This window comes from Pezoporus occidentalis, unplaced genomic scaffold, assembly GCF_034315485.1.
Source record: "Pezoporus occidentalis ecotype Australia unplaced genomic scaffold, CSIRO_AGI_Poc_V1 ctg117, whole genome shotgun sequence".
Classification (NCBI taxonomy): Eukaryota; Metazoa; Chordata; class Aves; order Psittaciformes; family Psittacidae; genus Pezoporus; species Pezoporus occidentalis.
Window position 1 is genome coordinate 479,763 of NW_026912961.1, and position 18,116 is coordinate 497,878.

Here is an 18,116-nt window from a genome sequence, read left to right on the forward strand (position 1 = left end):
CCAAATACTAAAATCACCCACTGTTTATATTAACAGATACTAGTAGGGTATCCAGTTTATGTATCACCTTAAAAAAAAATGTTCTGCCCTCTAGCAGGTAGGAATTTTACCAATATTGCCAAGTCACAATTGCCTCTCTCTTTTCACCACAGACAGAACCAAAAGTTTAGATAATTTGTTTTGTTGGGCTTTTTTTCCAGAAAGTGAAGAGCAACCCCGAGCACAGTACCTGAGAAAGGACAAGCTGTCCATGGAACTTATGGACAAATTTTCGTAAAGATGAAAGGTATGAAGCCTCTCCTATTGTCCTTGCCAGAGACCGCAAAAGGAAGTAACCCTGCAAATTAAACAAGAAACAAATAGGATGCTATGAATTTGTTCATGTCTAAAAAAAAGAAGCTTTTTACCATATTAGTAAAGCAATTTGATTAAAAATCAGCTGACAACACTCACCTTTAAGTAGTGGACCTGCATGAAGACTTTTTCTGCTTTAAGACCATGTTTGACAATGGATGCTCCAGACTCGCTCGTTTCTCCTGTGCTTTCCTTTTTGGGCCTAAAATGGTAACAGAGTAATTAAGTCTTGGGGAAGTAAATAAAGAAATTACTCATACATTGCACATTCTTATAGTTGAAAGCATTGTGAATAGCATAGTAAGTTTAGACACCTGTGACTATTTCTTTACCTTAAGTAAATAACTTGGCTTAGACAGACGAACAAAAAAATTTCATACTTTTAATGAAATTTTGTACATAGGGGATCAGACAGCTGGGTTACAAAAGAAATACGTCACTATGTTGGTGTACTCTTTTCACAGCTAGTATGGCATCACACTGCCTGCCATTCTACAGTGCAGACTCATTATGAATAAAGAAAAACAAACAAAAAGAGATAGGAGAATGGGAAAGGAAAGTAGAAGGAGAAAGGGAGAGGGGAGAGGGAAAGGGGAAGAGCAAAAGGGAAGATGAAGCAAAAAGGGAAGGGGAGGATACTGAAGACATTATCTTCAAGTAGAATTTTCTCTTCTTATACCTAAACACTGGTTTAATAGTTTACACAACTATACTTGCAAGAATCACCTCTTTCATCTGCATGCACAAGAAATACCCACAGCAGTAAAGTGTGGACAACTTCTAGGCTTTTATTAACACAGAGTGAAACTAAAGAGAAGCTATGCAAACATTTTTTAATTAATTTGTAAGCAGTGCCTTCACAGTCATGGTACTCAAGATCCCTACAGCTTACTTTCTTCCATCCAGAAAATGTTGCAGCTGACAGTGGTCTGAGAATAGACGTCTATGTTAGGAGCCTAACCCTGTAACTGAAGCAACCTCCCCAATTCTAAGTGTGGATTCTGAAATGGCCAGTCTTAGAAATCAAACATCTTTCCTCCCACTTCTCCAGAATAGGGGCAACATAGGCTACAGCAGTGCAGGATTCTTCAAAGCACTGATACACTTCTCATGAGCTAATCTCTGTGATCAAATTTATATCTATGTCTGCTTTGAGGAAAACATTCTTCCTTATTTGTATCTGTGTAATGATTTCTCATTAGTTTTGTCCTGAGTGCGAAGCTGGATTTTTTCACTCTTTAGGCACTGTATTTAGGATGTGTGCAGATGAAACCCACTTCCCACAGTAAAAGTTTGATCAAATACAACCGTTTGAAATAAAATAGAAAAAAATAAAAGCAATTCAGTTTTACACTGTTCCTAACAAATGCCTTTAACATGTTATAGTTAGTATTTTCTTTCAACATTGAAAGGAGGAGATCAATAACTGATTTCTTATCCTGTGGTAGCAGACAATGTAATCATTGCAGACCCACTGCAGGATAGCAGAGGTCCACCTGTTTCCATTCTGGATCAGCCTCCTGGAAGGAAGGCCTGCTGGCAACTTTTCATTGTTCTCTGTGAGTATAAAAAGCCAAAAATGCTTCATTTCTCCCATAATATATAGGCCAGTAAATAGACTTTGAAAAATGGAGTTTGAGCATGGGCTACAGGATCCACACTAAACTGAAATACCTCCCATAATCATAATTGTTGTAAATTAGGGAACCATACTTCCTTCCTCCTCCAAATTTGTGACTCTGTAGATACTAGCAGGTGAATGGAAAGCAGTATCCCATCTGCATGATTGTACTCAAGAATTTCATTTTGCAAAGGGTGCATATATATACCCCTGATAATGTGTGCAAAAGGATAAATACTCAGAAATTTACGTTGTAGGTATTTATGTCAGTACTTCAGTACACTATTTTAAAGCAATGCTTAGTATATTTACAACACATTGAAGGCAGAGACTGGAGGTGCGTTACACTGACCTACAAAACCTGGCAACTAACCCAGTAGATGAAGCTAGGGATAATGTTAAAGGCAAGCTGATATAAAGTAATCGAGCTGCTACATGAACATTTTACATACTGGAAAATTTCTGAAGGAAGTAGGAATTTTGTTTGCCAGGCTAAGAAGTATTTTGTAGAAAGTAAAATCACAATTCACCAGGAAGTACTTCGTAATTAAATGCTCTGATGCATTAGGTAGTCCTGAAAACCTACATAGAGACTAGGAGAGACCATCTGAAAGGTGAGTTTCCTGTGTGATATCTGTGTCTATCTGTGTGACAGAATAAAACTCTTTAAACCCCTACAGTGTAGTCAGAGCATTGCTTCAAGAGGGAAATACACTTGACTCAAGTGGAACTCAGAGACAAATTTAGAGTTAGATATCAACGCTGGTTTGTCTTAAGGAAGAATCACAAGCTGAAGTTCAGTCTTATGGGCAAGGACATGAAACAATCTCAACACCAGCTTTATTCCACAGAACAAAACAGACTTCTCTATTTGCTGTCATAATGTGAGACATTGGATGAGAGTGATGGATTTGATACTTGCCAGCAGAGTAAGTGCCATCACATACTTCACAGGTGCTTTTATACCTGCAGATTTGCTTCAAACTGAGAAATTACACAGGATTCTGCCTGATGTCTTATCCTGTATAAGCACTACAATGCCACAAACTTCTTCTTCCAAACCAAGAACTGCTGGTGCTGCCTTTCAGAGCTGCTGCCTGCTCAAAAGATACTTATGTATTTCTTCCATACATGACTTCTTTTTCACAGGAAACTCCTGAGATACTACTATAATGTAATGCCAAATATCCACTATAAGAAGAACCATCATACTGATGATCAGTTTGCTGAGTGGCTTTCACCTAGTCTGAACAAGCAAAGCATAAAAAAATCATATGATTTCCCAGCAGGCAACAAAAAAGTAATTGAAGATTAAGTTTATGCTTGGGAAGAACAGGTTGGCTGATATTTTTTTTTTAATTCCTGACATAATTGGCAAGAAATAACAAACTCTTATCATTCATTTTTAATATCCTGGCATAAAAACACAAGCTTGAACCAGGACAAGTCCCAGTACAGACTCAAAAACCAGTGTGATGCCAAGACTGGAATTTTCTCTCTCATAGACAACCTCTGGAAAGCACATGCATATACTTTCAAAAGGGGAAGGAAAGAAAAAAAAAAAAAAACAAACAAAAAAACAGTAAACATGCAAAGAGAGAACTCTCTCCACAAAAATAGTAAAGAATATTTATATCTGAGTGAACCAGTGGTAAGTCCTTAAATGCAACCACAAGAAATTAAAGATAGCAAAAAGGAAGAGATTGCTAGGATCCTGAGCTGGCATCATGTTCTACTACTGAAGTGTACATGAGAAGCATATTTTTCAAACAAGAAATGATACATCATTCTTTTGTATTAGCACTGAGAATACCACTACGAAAAAGGTAAGCCGTATGTTTATTTGAGACTTCTGTCTACTAACTGTGGAAGTCAACAGAAAGCTTAAGTTCCAATTTCAGTATAAATCAATCCTTCCTGAGTTTCAAGCTGCAAAAGACATTTTGGCCCTTCGAAAAATGATTTTAAAAATTTACACCGCATAGATATTTTATTAAAAGTAGCAAATGGGGTTTCATAACCTTGAAAATGGAAAATATACCTCAAGATAAGCCTCATTATCATAAGAACCAGTGTTCCTAAAAAAACATTTATTTTAAAATAAACAAAACCCCCAGCATCTGTAAATCAGTAGTTGCACTGGCAGCAGCTCCATGACAGCTTGTGATAAAGCCTGCTTTTGTATTTACACCTATCATCAAATCGCAAAATTACAAATGTATAATTTCACTGACCCTGCTTATACGTAGGATACACAATTAACTAACAGACACGAAGTAAAACCGGTCAATGAAAGACTACAATTACGCAGTTGGTGACGTTTTCAGATTAGATGAGGCCATAGAGAGGAGTTTCTATGTTGGTGAACAATCTCTATTGCCCAAAACTAAAAGGCTTTTAGGTCCTATGGGAAAAGCACAAAAAGAAACAAAGATCTCAAGGTGAATGAAATGGCAAAAGTCTTCTAAAACCATGTAAAAGATGATCATACAGAGAGGATGGGAATCGATTTGTTCTTCACTTCTACTTGGTGAAAGAAATGAATAAAACTATATTTTTTGAAATGAACAGTATTTCAGCTGTGCATTTTTAATTGTTAACACTAAGAACAGCTTAGCCAGGAACCATGGAAACTTTTTTATTGAAGGTTTCTCAGAAAATATTAGATAAGACCTACTTGAATTGGTCTGTATATACTGCCTGTGTCTCAGGGTAGGAGAACGGTCTACATAATCTCTTGAAATCTGTCCCTGTAATTCCATTATTTGACCAAAGCTAATCTCAGCTAGGATTAGTAAACTTGCATTTTTCGGTTAAAGACTGTGGGCAGACAAGCAGTGGAGATGTTAGGCAGCCACTCAAGGTGAAAGAATATGGCAAATTCCTATGACACCAATCAGCACAGCCCAGATTACGTATCATTAGCAAAGCAAGAATCTCTTTTGGATCAAATGTCTTTAGCTACGTAAGAAGAAGCTTTGAGCTCAGCATCTGATACCTAAAGACCGAATTCTTGTTTAAATATGATTATTACTCATTTCTAAAAAAAAAAATAAATAAATAAAAGTAGATTTCTATAGCTCACTGTACTTTTCCCCCTCTTTTTTAAATTTTCATACAGCTTGGCAGTTAGATACCACACTCCAGTATGTGCTTGTCTTCAGCCACAGAAAATGAATCTGTTACAGCTTCAAACAGTGAAGTATGTCAGGAAATGGCCTTTTTTTTTTTTTTCCTGAATAAAGGGTCTTGTAAACTGCTTAGAGATGTTTTATATCAAACTAAATCCCACGGTTTTTGAAAGCATTCTATAACAAAGAGAAAAGCAATTGCAGAATTACAGAGAAGACAAATAACCTAGTGAATTTAATTTCACTTTTCTTTTTTTCTTCAGAGGAAATAAGGAAATGTAGTAGATTTAACCAGATTATTTGGATGTATAGCCTTTGAAAGAAGAAACTGGTGGAAAACAGTAGAGACAGAACATGCAAAAGCAGAAATTAAACTGTGATACTGTTACCTTAAAACTTGCAGCTCTTCTTCAGAGTTCTGCACCTCATCTCTGAGTCGGCGCCAGCGAAGTAAAGCTTTCAATTCCTGCAGCCCTTTTACTTCATCATGTGACAGCTGCTTAGTATACAAAAAACACCGATCACCAATTGCTGTTTCCCAACAGACAATAATAATTTTCAGAAAGACAAACTTGTTTTGTTTCCCTTTAATGCACAGAAGCTGCAGGAAACAGTACCTATATCCATGTTAAAAAAAACTAACGAAACAAAACCCAAACAACAAAACCAAAACATAACAGCTGCTGCTATGAGAGTTAATAGCAGCACTAAGGAAAACAGAAGCCTCACTGTGTGCATCAAATCAATAGTCAGTTAAATAGTTCTGCCTGAGGAGAGAGATGGGCATGTTGTTTTCCCTTTAGTGACTGGCAATAAGTGAACTGAATGTACAGCACAGATACCTGGCAATTTTGGTTGCATCTTTACTTTTCCCAGCTTGAAAGAAAAGAGCTGCTTTGTATCCCAACTTCACTCCTCTTTCCCATTAGTTCTGTTACATTTGTGAAAGCTCTTTCTTGTACTTTCCTCCATATACATAGTATTAACAGAGACGCATGCTTAAGAAATAAATGCCAGGTTGTCATCTTACAAATAACTGCTAATTTATATTTCTCTGTTATAAGAAAAGATGGAAGATGGGAGAAAGCAAAAGCAGCTAGCATTATCCTGCATTACACCAGTATTTCAGTCACAAGTGAAGTTACTGTCAGACACTATGGAATATACTCACAATCTTACAACTGAACAATTGCATAATTGCACAGCACCAAAACTACCCAATAAGGCTAGAAAAAAAAAACAAAAAGGGATTTTTCTGACCTTCGAAATTAACAAAGGCACTAATCACCCTGTTTTGTTATTTTCTCTTTTCCACTTAGCTACATGGAAGGGCGTCTACTACAATGAAAATGCTTTCAAGTGACTCACAAAAGCATAGAATTAATGGGAACAGCTCACAGCAGAGCAGTGATGCTCAAGTAAGGGCAGAAATTAGTTTTAGGACCAGAAGGGAAAAGCAAAGTGTTTGAACAGCCTTTGTCTCTTTCTTGTTCCAGAAACATGGTAAGTGACCAGAAATTCTGTTCTGGTTGGTGGTATAAATATTCCTGATACTTAACAGAATGGAGGTTAAATATTAGTTCCTTCTCCCCACTGCTCTTCCACAGATAGAGCTCTGCAGTCTTGAGGGGCAGAACAAGAGCCTGACAGAAGCACAGGAACAAATGACTAACATACGAAATGCTTAACATAGCAGGGCTACAACAAAACCAAGAATTAGATCAGGAAACCACTTTACTAGCTGTCATGCAGTGTACAAGCTTTTCAGTTTGAGGCAGACAATGATTTCTTATCCTCTAACATGGGGGTAAGCTTTCCTGGGCAGTATAAGAGAAAAAAAAAAGTGTAAGTCCTCTGTTCATTAGCTTCCATTTTGTTTTGAAGATTGCTTCTTGGCTATCCACTGAACAAAACCAGATCATTTTCATTAGGTACCTGGTATATTACAATATTCAGTAAGACTGGTGATTGTTCCAGTTTCAGGAACACAAAACAAGTGGAAAGAATGCAAATCAACAGAGTAATATAATGTAGTAGTACATTTGTGGGAAGGTAATCATTGACAAACAGATGTTTCCATTCCTATTTGCACTGACCTCTACTTCTGTAAAGATTAGTATTCACTGTGAATAAGGAAGGATTATTTTTTTTAATCAAGTCAGCATGCAAAATCCAGTATTATTTTAAAAGACCTGTATTCCTAACACAGGAGGTTTAATTTATATCTAATTCACAGCAGGGTATGTAATTTTGATTTCTACATAATTGAATTGAGAAGTGGTGTATCATCACCTTACCTGTTGTGCCTTAGCCCAAAATACATCTTCTAAAAAAGTGGCAAACCCTTCACTTAACCACTCTTCAGTCCAATCGCGAGCACCAATGGCCAGTCCAAACCAAGCATGAGCAATTTCATGGCACAGACGTGTTCCACAGAGCTGGCTCCCTCCTGATAGTACACTCTGTGACAGGAAGATGATGTGTGGGCTGCACAACATAAACGTGACAAAATACATGAGTGACAAAATACACTACTGATCTGTTATAACATGCAGTACATGGCCATAATAATATATAGGCTTCATTACTCTTGTCAGCCTCTATTACTGTATGCATGACTAGGTCATGACTGATAGTTTACAGCTCAGGAGTTTTTAGAAATTAGGCTGTACTTTATAGTTGGTTGGCAGAGAATCAAACTAAAATTCTGCCAAGCAGTTGGTTTGTATTCAACTGTCAAACACCTATGACCTGGAAAAAGTAACTTAAAGTTTGGTATATTTTTCAAATTACAAGACTGATTTATTTCAATAGAAACATTTTATATATAAGCCAGGATAATAAAAGATGAGCAGGTGCACATATAGCCAGCGTTTATCAGTTAAATTATCAAAGCTGGAAATAAATAAAGCAGAAACTTTTTATGAAGAAAACACATGACTATCCAAAGGCAACAAGAGTCATGTATAGTAAAACACATGAGTTTATTAGAAATTAAAACAAGCTAAAAAGATACCATTTGATGATGAGAACTGATCATTTCTGCAAATGCAGAGGAAGGAAAACATCCTTTACCACAAGCACAGAAGTCAGCAGACTCTATATTCACTAAATACCTGCTTTTCAAAACAGGGGGGAACAATCCAATCTGTATCTACTCTGCTTTGGACTCAAGTACTAGGAGAAAGTGGAGGGGAAAATGTTATGAATTATTGCTTTATTATATAGTTTTGATGAGGAACTTAACATGAGCCAGCTTCAGTGTGCGCTCGCAGTCCAGAAAGCCAACCGTATCCTGGGCTGCATCAAAAGGAGCGTGACCAGCAGGTTGAAGGACACCGCTGTCATGAGACCTCACTTGGAGCATTGTGTGCAGTTCTGGTGTCCTCAACATAAAAAGGACATGGAACTGTTGGAACAAGTCCAGAGGAGGGCCACGAGGATGATCAGGGGACTGGAGCACCTCCTGTATGAAGACAGGCTGAGGAAGTTGGGGCTGTTCAGCCTGGAGAAGAGAAGGCTGCATGGAGACCTCCTAGCAGCCTTCCAGTATCTGAAGAGGCCTATAGGGATGGTGGGGAGGGACTCTTCATTAGGGACTGTAGTGACAGGACAAGGGGTAATGGGCTAAAACTTAAACAGGGGAAGTTTAGATTGGCTATAAGGAGGAAATTCTTTCCTGTTAGGGTGGTGAGGCACAGGAATGGGTTGCCCAGGGAACCTGTGAATGCTCCATCCCTGGCAGTGTTCAAGGCCAGGTTGGACAGAGCCTTGGGTGACATGGTTTAGTGTGAGCTGTCCCTGCCCATGGCAGGGGGGTTGGAACTAGATGATCTTAAGGTCCTTTCCAACTCAAACTGTTCTATGATTGTATGATTCTATGATTGCTCTGCTATTGAAAACACACTGAATTGCAAGTTACTGCAGTTCCCTACTCGTGTTCTACTGTAAGGCAATTTCTGCTATGCTTATAGATGCTACAGACATCAACATCTCAAAAGTTACTTAATTTTTGAAATTAAGTACATCTAGGAAGGAAAAGTAGTAGAATTAAACCCTATGATTGACATCCACAGGATTAACGGGGCACCATGCCACAGACAGGAGTAGCAGGGGCACAAATGAAGATCACCATCTGCAGAGTACTCCTGCACTAACCCTCAGCATTTCAACTGTTTTCTCAACTCCAGCCAGTTAGAAAGAAAATAAAGCACAATGGTAATACCTTCAAGACCACAGGTCTTTAAAACTATGTTTAGCCTTCCAAGCATGGTAGGGGAGCACATGGCCTTAAGACATTTCCAAGAGTCAAATATTATTCATCAGCATTCCAAAGAGCTTCCCCACCCGCCCTACCCTTCCGTTGGAAATGTTAAAAACACCCACAGTTTTCTTGCAACCAGTCAAATGTCTCAAACCAAGACCAAAATATGATACACAATTAAATAGGAAAACATACTCAATAACCATCTCCTTATAAAAAAATAATAGTCATTCAGCTAAGCAAGTTATACAATTTCAATCAGTTGGCATTGTAAGAAACAATGTACAAAATTAAAGCACTAATAGAGAAATCAAGTCACAGAGAGCAAAGCAAGAAAAGAAAAGCAGCTCTCCAAATCTTTGCCAAAAGCAATTCTGATTAAGAAAAGGGAGGGAGGGAGAGATGGGGGAAAACTGTGAGCATGAAAGCTGCAGACATGATGAACATTTTATTATTAAGCCCACAATGAGACAAATAAATGCAGCTTTGGGGGTACTACTTCGTTCAGTGGTAAGTAAATGACTGCTAACTGTGGCATGTGTACAGTGCTATGAAGAAAAACCACAGAAATGGACCAAGTAAATAACATTCCAGACATACTGCTGGCAGCGTTTCGGCCACTTGGTTAAGCAAAACAAAAGTAAACTTCATGCCTTATAAACAGGCTTACAGAATGGTTTTCATTTTAAGTTTACTGTAGGTAAACACACAATATAAGATTGTATTTCCCGCTTTTTCCATTCACTTAAATAACAGAAATGCCACATTTGGACAATCATTTCCTTTACAGAAGGATTATAAATCACTTCAGTGAAGGAAAATGTATATGAGTTAAATTTTGGCGAAAGAATACAACTTCCTACAAGGCCAAAAATAAGATTATGTGCTGCAGCAGAATTTAATTGTAGAGTCTGAGTACAGCCAGCAACTTCCTTTTCTGAGAACACCTTAAATTATTCCTTTTATGTTGTTCGCTCTTAATAGCAGCTGTATCTCCAATTCGGAGTCTCATACAGCAACAGATAACACTACAGAGCAGTGCAAAGCTCCCATCTGTCTTAAGACTGAACATGTTTCTGTAACATGCCCAGCACCTATTAGTCTGGGGAGAAGTTTAATCCTATGTACTAGTTTTAAAATACAGATTCTCTATTTTCAATACATGCTTGAATTCCAGAAACCCTGCTCCACTCCTACTGATACCAACCAAATCTGCATTTTTTTACATCATCTAGGACGTGTAATGTTATTCATTGCACAGTTATTATACGTGTTGATCCTAAAACACTCAATATTTCAAAAAATTGTCTATGTGAAAAAATAAAGTATCATAATTATGATTAAACTGCAATAGCCAAAACCTTTTCCTTCCTTTTTTACCAGAAAAGGAATTTGGCCCTCCTACTATCCATGTGATTTACTATGAACAAATTATAAGACTTAATATCCATTGCTTTCATTGGAATTGAAAAGGAAAGAAATCCATTCATACATTAGGAACAGACAAAGGTGATTTACCTCCGTGATTACATCAAGACCTGACAAGGTATGTGCAGTTTATAAATGCCTCTAGCTGTTGTCTTTTCAAGTCTGGCCCAAGTTTGTAAAGCAGGCCAGAACAGGCTAGCTGGATGTGCTAAGGAAGATGGGAAACCTCTCCCAGTTAACAAAAAAAATAAAACTCCCACAAGTCCTTCCCAGGAAGCTGGACACGTTCCCAATGGCTCTTAGAGAGAAAGAAGTTAATGACTTGTTTTCAACAAGTATACAGTGGGTTACATGTTTAAAGCAAAAAAGGTGTTATTCTGACCAGAATCACACCCTCATAACTTAGATCTTTGCATCATTTCACTGAAAGAAAGGGCAAGTTCCCCCTCCCAGTTAAATTGCAGTTAGGGATTCATTTAGTTACATTTCAATGCTGTAACTATGATACAAACACATATGAAGGAAAAACTGAGCCGCAAAGGGAAAGAAATATCTGGTGTGAGAGGCTGGAGGGTCCTGATGTTCCAGACATTCCAAATCCACATATGTAGATGTTCTTAATAATGGTCTCTTCCAAAAATAAAAGGTTTTCAACGAGTCCTAGGTTCTGAGCAGTGGTTTGACCAGTTGAGAGGCCATACATCTGAGAGCAGTTTTGCAAAACTCCTTCTTCAGGCTTACGACTTAGAGGCAGGTGCTGCTTTGCACACAGGCTGCAGTAGTGTGCTACCTTTGGCTGCTCACACATGATCAGATGAGACACATAGCACAAACTTTAGCCAAATGTATGTGCAAGAACTTAAGTACAGATTTAAGATTGGAACATGAAGCTCATTTCTAACAGGCTTGTTCCATTCCTTTTGAAGCAGCAGTCTTTCTCTCCGAACACACAGGGATTTCCAGATACATTTTCTTATGTGTTTATTGAAATAACAGAGCCAAGACCACATCAGCTGGAAAATTATGCTTCTGGAGTCAAAAGTAGCACCCAAAATCACTATTACAGATGGAAGTTACATAATGGAAGAAAAAAAAAAAAATCATGTTTTGATAGTACTCCACATTGCTTATCTATTCCTATATACAAAAAGATAATAAATGGGTTAGACAGTTACTGAACTTCTAGAAAATCCCTTCTTAAACATGTAAAAGGGAGCAGGGGAAATATCTCTTAAAATATTTTCACAGGAACACATGAAGTTGTATATTTCAAGATTACTGGAATTTGAGAAAGTGATACAATTAAACAAGAGCTCTTTGCATACAGTCTGTGCAATCTTTCATCAGTAGCCTTCAACCCTCATTACTCCAGTGATACACAGAAGAGCTGTCGTGTTTAAGCCCAGCAAGCAACTCAGAACCACGCAGCCAGCTCTCTCACTTTCCCCCTTCCTCCCCTCCCACTCCCTGAGGGATAGGGGGGAGAATCGAAAGAATGTAGCTCCCACGGGTTGAGATAAGAACAGTCCAGTAACTGAGGTATAGCACAAACCACTGCTGCTACCACCAATAATGATAATAATGATAAGGGAAATAACAAGGGAGGAGAATACAACTGCTCACCACCCACCGACTGATACCCAGCCCAACCTGAGCAGCGAAGCTAGCCCTTCCAGGTAACTGCCCCCAGTTTATATACCGGGCATGACATGCTGTGGTATGGAATACCCCTTTGGCTAGTTTGGGTCAGGTGTCCTGTCTCTGCTTCCTCCCAGCTTTCCTCCTCCCTGGCAGAGCATGAGACTCAGAAAGTCCTTGGTCAGAGTAAACATCAATGAGCAGCAACTAAAAACATCGGTGTTATCAGCGCTGTTCCCAGGCTGAAAGTCAAAAACACAACACTGCAGCAGCTACTAAGAAGGAGAAAAATGACTGCTACTGCTGAACCCAGAGCAAGAGTATTAGCATATTGTCTGCAGTATCTACATCAGACTTTGAGTATTAGCTTACTTTATCTTTGAGGGCACTCATGCCATTGGAATTCAAGCACAAGAACATGCAACACCCACTTACTTTCCCTATAACCTCCAGCATTTTGGAGTATGTTATAGTCCAGTACTGAGAAAACTACAAAGACATCCTTTGAAATCTCCTAGGTTTACAGTGCACCAGAAACTCAAATAAACATGCAGATGCAGTCGTAAAGACAAGGATATGGTAATTAGGAAACTCTGAGAATTGTTCCAGAAATAACTGCAATTTTGTAAAGTTTTCTCTTCCTACTGTCATAGTGGGAAACTAACAAGTGACTGGAAGTCACAACTGAAAGTCATTCTAGAGCAGATGACTAACTTTTTACTCCATAAATAATGGAATAATACAGTAGCTTAGGCAACAGGGAAAAACAACCAACCCCTGTGTGTTGGAAGGATCCTCCTTGGTACCAGACAAATAAGTACAGCAAATCAACATCCAAACTTCAAATGTCAGTCAAGCACCTAAATTAATGATTTGAACACCTTAAGCAGCAGCTGTTCCGTTAACTGGCAGATAATAATTTCAGTCTTGCTTATTTCCCTGTACCAAACCAGATCAGTCAGCTTGTGTATAAACAAGGGTGAAACCATCTCAGGAGAAACTCTTATTACTGTTAAACAGCAAAACCAGTATGTAGCATAAAACTGAAGAAATCATACAGTGAAAGGAAAAAGACAACAGAAGCCTAAGCTCAAACAGCTGCTACACAAACAACTGGGTTTATAACAACTTGGTATTTTTCATTATCACCGATCCCATATTAGGCCAAACGAACAGTCTTGAAGTAAAAACCTCTATAAAAAGATACTACATACTTATCACATACAACTGTGACATGTATCCCCTTCTGAAGTCTTTGGACATACAAGTCAAATATTTATTTGATCTGTCCAGGCATTTTCACAGAGGAAATTTTATTAATTTTCTTCAGATACCAAAACAGCCCTTGAACTCCATGATAAACAAAATAAACTAAATCACTTTGAAAATACTGGCAATAGTTGAAAAATGCACTTTCTATATGCCACAAGACCTTACTTTGCTACTGCAAAAGGATCAGTTGTACTGATCTGAACAAAAAGGATACAGGTTTGATGTGCTTCAAAAATTAACACAGAATTTGATGTACTCCCAGCTAGTACAAGATCAGACTAAAGGAAAGCTGTATCAACCCAACCCATTCCCTATGTTCAATTCTCTTAACTTTATGTTCACAAATGAAAAGATACGCTATTTCCTTCCATACTATATCATGCATGTATTTGCAAAATTTTCCTCAAAATTTCAATCATAATTTGCTCTGAAACTTTTACATAAGTAACAAGTGAAAGCATTAAAAAAGAAAAATTTCCAGTATTTTTAGATTTTTTTTAACTATTAAAAAAATTAGGAAGACTCAAGGAACAAACCAATTTACTGAAGAATTTCTTTTTTCTTTTAAAATTAGACCAGTGGGAACTAACCACATACAGGGTAATACCATCTATTAATTTCTTTGAATAACCATAGGACAGTCAGTCCTACAAGTGAGATTCATGTTTCATATTTCTATCTTAGGGGACTTCAAGCATAAAAAGCAGAGCTGTACCTGCTAAAACAGGATATTTATTCATTTTCCCAACAAATTGTACATCTAGCAAATAGGAAACATTTTGGAGGGTTTTAATTTTTGCATGAGTGTTGCCAAAAATGTGCCTTTTCTAAGTTTTTCTAAAGCATGCTCAGCTTTCTCCTGGGGCTCAACTCCTCTGTTCTCTACCATGCATATTGTTCTCAATAGGCAATATTGCGCATATTGAATGTTAAAATGGTGGACTGGAAGTATCACTTCTCACAGAAGTGTTACATGACTTTCACTAGATCCAACTCTTGTGAACAGAAAGATAGCACAAGATGAACAATCTGGTAATAATGCAAGTAATTTCTTTAAACAGTGCTGTCTCATTCTCTAACACACACGGACAGCACACATTGACAGCGCTGAGAAAAAAATTCTTTAATTGGGATTTTACAAAAATTCATGAACTAACTTACCTGTGGCTGATATCCTGGTGCACTCATATCACGGTAATAAATCCTGCCTGCTTCAAATGTCCTGACTTGCAATGTAAACCAAGAAGCAAAGAAATAACATATTTTACATGTGAAGTTCAGTCTGATGTCTGGGATGCAAGAATTGCCAATGACCTAACCCAACTTAGTAATAAGCTTACCAGGAACTTGAGGTGACATGACCAACCAGCAGTCAACTCAAGTAAGAACTGCTGAGTTAAGATATTCATCATTTGACCTCTGATGTCCCCAGGACACCCAACAACAGCTCTAGCTCACTTCTTTTCATCTTACACATTCTGTATTACAAGGAGGGACTGGCAGGGCATGAATCTTTTTTGAGCTTTCCAAAGAATGGAATGGAAGGCAAGTTATGCTGTTAACCATGTGAAAATAGTTAATAACAAATAATAGTGTGGAAAGTCTCTTATTACAGCTGTGGATTTATATACATTCTCTCTCATTTAAAACTGATTTATAAGTTTATGACCACAAAATTAAACACTTGCTGAAATACAAAAGAATGAAGAGAAAACGGCAATGTATGGACACTGATCATTGTCATTAATTTTTTTAATCAATCATATTATTTTAACAAGAAGATGGAAACGGAAACAGATACAGACACAGACACAGCTGTCATAAATATAAAATGATTTTCTGTGCTAATAATTTTTAAGTTTTCTTCTCATATACCAAAGCAAAAATAACTAAAAATAAGCTCTTATTTTACCTTAAAAATGCAAGTGGCATTTGCTTCAGAGGCTTTCCAAGCTATTTTCATATTCTTGCTAAAATGACTAATATGATGAACAGTTGCTAACAACATTCCTCAGCAGTCTAGATGATGACATTTGTCACAGATGGATGAAATTATTTTATCATGGATGGATCTCATTATTTGTAGTTTTCCATCATTGTTATTGCTGGAAGACCTGGATTTCCTTTTATTACATCATGAAGTTTCTGGCAAATATTAACATAGCTGAGAGCCAAAGTGCAAATAACCAGCTACCATAAATAGTCAGACAGAAAGAGCAAAATGTGCCTGCTTCCCCATATTCAGTGAAAATTCACCCAAGTTAAGGGCCTATACATTAGTGGTCTCAAAAGGTAACATGGACAAGATAAAATACAGAATGGGTCATTTTTTTCTTCATTTAATGTACAGAAGAAAACTTTTATCCACATATAATAGAACAAAATAACAAGCAACAACAATAAAAAAGCCAAACCTACAAGAAGATAAAAAAAAGGAAGAGATCACTTGTTCTTTGGGGTTTACAGTATTCTTTTCTCAGTGTAAAGCCTTTTGGTATCACTGTTCTAAAAGCAGCAAGGAAACAAAATCTGCTTGAAGGCAGAAGTGGTCATTATGAAATCTCTAGACTACAGTTAGCATCACAAAACCTAAATATTGCTTTTTTTTTTTTTTCAAGAATTCCTATCACAAATACTTCACCTACAGAATAATAAAACTGCAGATATATCCCTGAATCATTCAGAAAACCTCAAATACTACTGGAGGAGAGATCACTACAAATCCTTGATATTTCTAAGAAAAACAAAACTGAACACCCAAAACAAATTAAAAGGAAAAGCTCAGAGGGCTGGTTTTTAAAAAAAAAAAAAAAAAAAAAAATCAGCACTTCACAAATCACGGAAGAAGCACAGATCCAATTCTTTTAGATTTTCAGGTCATATCTAATATGCTATTGCTTCTTGTGCCAACTACAAATGTGGGAGGAAACAATGACATGAAGGTAGTTATCCATTTTTGCATGTGATTTAATTTTTGCCTATAGGCAGCATCATCTACAATTCTTGCTTTTAAGAATTGGTACCTAGAAATCCATTGTCTGAAGACTTTCATTTTACTCAGAAAAATGGGTGCAAATCCAACACTGCAATTTCCAATATCCCTGTTAAAATGAGTTATTTCCACTATGCCTTTATCCTCTGTATATAGAAATGATACCAACATTCTGCACACTAGTCTTAAAAATAGTTTAGGCAATAGAAATTTAACTAACTAGTCCTGCTATCGTGCATTACCTGTTTTTTCTTATTTTTATCATCTATATGTAATTCAATATAAAGGCATGCTTTAATTTTACTGAATGAGTATCCAGTGATTCCTGTTAAATTGATTGATGAGATATATGTTGTTAGCAAAAAGAGAGAACAACATATGAGAATACGTAATGGCTTCAAAATTATTTTCTTAGTTTATTCTGCACAGCAGCTATACAAGCTTTCTTTTTTTGTATGCGTCAGTCAATAAGATATCTGTTGTGCTTTTGGACAAAGAACAAAGATGCCTTTATCAATTCTCAAAAGTCTGCAGGACAAACCATTCATGCTGTCAAACCCCCTAAAACCCTTTCAGTAAATACTGAAATCCATCAGTGACAAATGTCAACATACTAATTTGTTAAATACAGAACAAAAGCAACATTCAGAAGAGGTCCTTCATTTCATGTTATATCAGACCTTCAATTTGTAACAACTTTATGGCAGCCCACAGATCATGCAATATTAAAACAGAACAGCATTATAATTATTAAAACTAGAACAATCTACTCTACTTACAATAAATACTTAATAGTTCAACAAACTGTAAACAAAACCCTTTGGGAACATCAAACTCTTTGCAATGCATTCATTTTCCTCATTTTTGGAAGATTATTTCCAAGTAAACTCTTACATACAAACACAGATTCTATTTCACACACAGTCACATTTATTGTGGTGGTGGAAAAAGATTAGAAGATTAAATTACATCATATCCAGTGATAGAGGAGTTTCAGTGTGCCTGAGAATTACTTTATCCATTATACAGGACATCCAGTTATTATTGTTGAATCATCTAGCAAAGGGACAGTTTAGCTGGAAGTAGCTAGCGTGCATGTGAATTACTTTATTCATCATACAAAGACATCCATCTATTATTATTGAATCACACAGCAAAGGACAGTTCAATTGGAAATAAGTAGCATAACTGAGAACTGTGTTAATGTCTTACAGTATTAAGTATCACATACTAATGAACTTTCATTCTGTTGCATCTTCTGTAAGTTTACTGTTTCACATCCCCAGATTTGTTTAGGTCCACCACAAAGACTAAAGAAATATTTTTACTGTTGTCCAGGACACTGCCACAGAATATATTTACCTATTCTTTTCAAAGATGCCAAAAAGAAGCAAATGCCATTATATTCTAGAAACA

General features: G+C 37.0%; 1 protein-coding gene across 6 annotated transcripts in view; it reads right to left on the reverse strand.

The window, feature by feature from the left end:
- AOPEP (aminopeptidase O (putative)) overlaps positions 1–18,116 on the reverse strand; it is a 191,473-nt gene that overhangs the window by 110,695 nt on the left and 62,662 nt on the right. For 4 of the 6 annotated variants that reach the window (XM_062640245.1, XM_062640266.1, XM_062640259.1 and 1 more), the window contains exons 6-9: positions 7,404–7,593; positions 5,496–5,605; positions 454–556; positions 230–337 (exon numbers count right to left, since the gene is read on the reverse strand). In XM_062640245.1, coding sequence (XP_062496229.1) covers positions 230–337; positions 454–556; positions 5,496–5,605; positions 7,404–7,593 — 511 coding nt within the window. The remainder of the gene's footprint in view (positions 1–229; positions 338–453; positions 557–5,495; positions 5,606–7,403; positions 7,594–18,116) is intronic. The other 2 variants (XM_062640274.1, XM_062640253.1) reach the window with 1 other exon arrangement.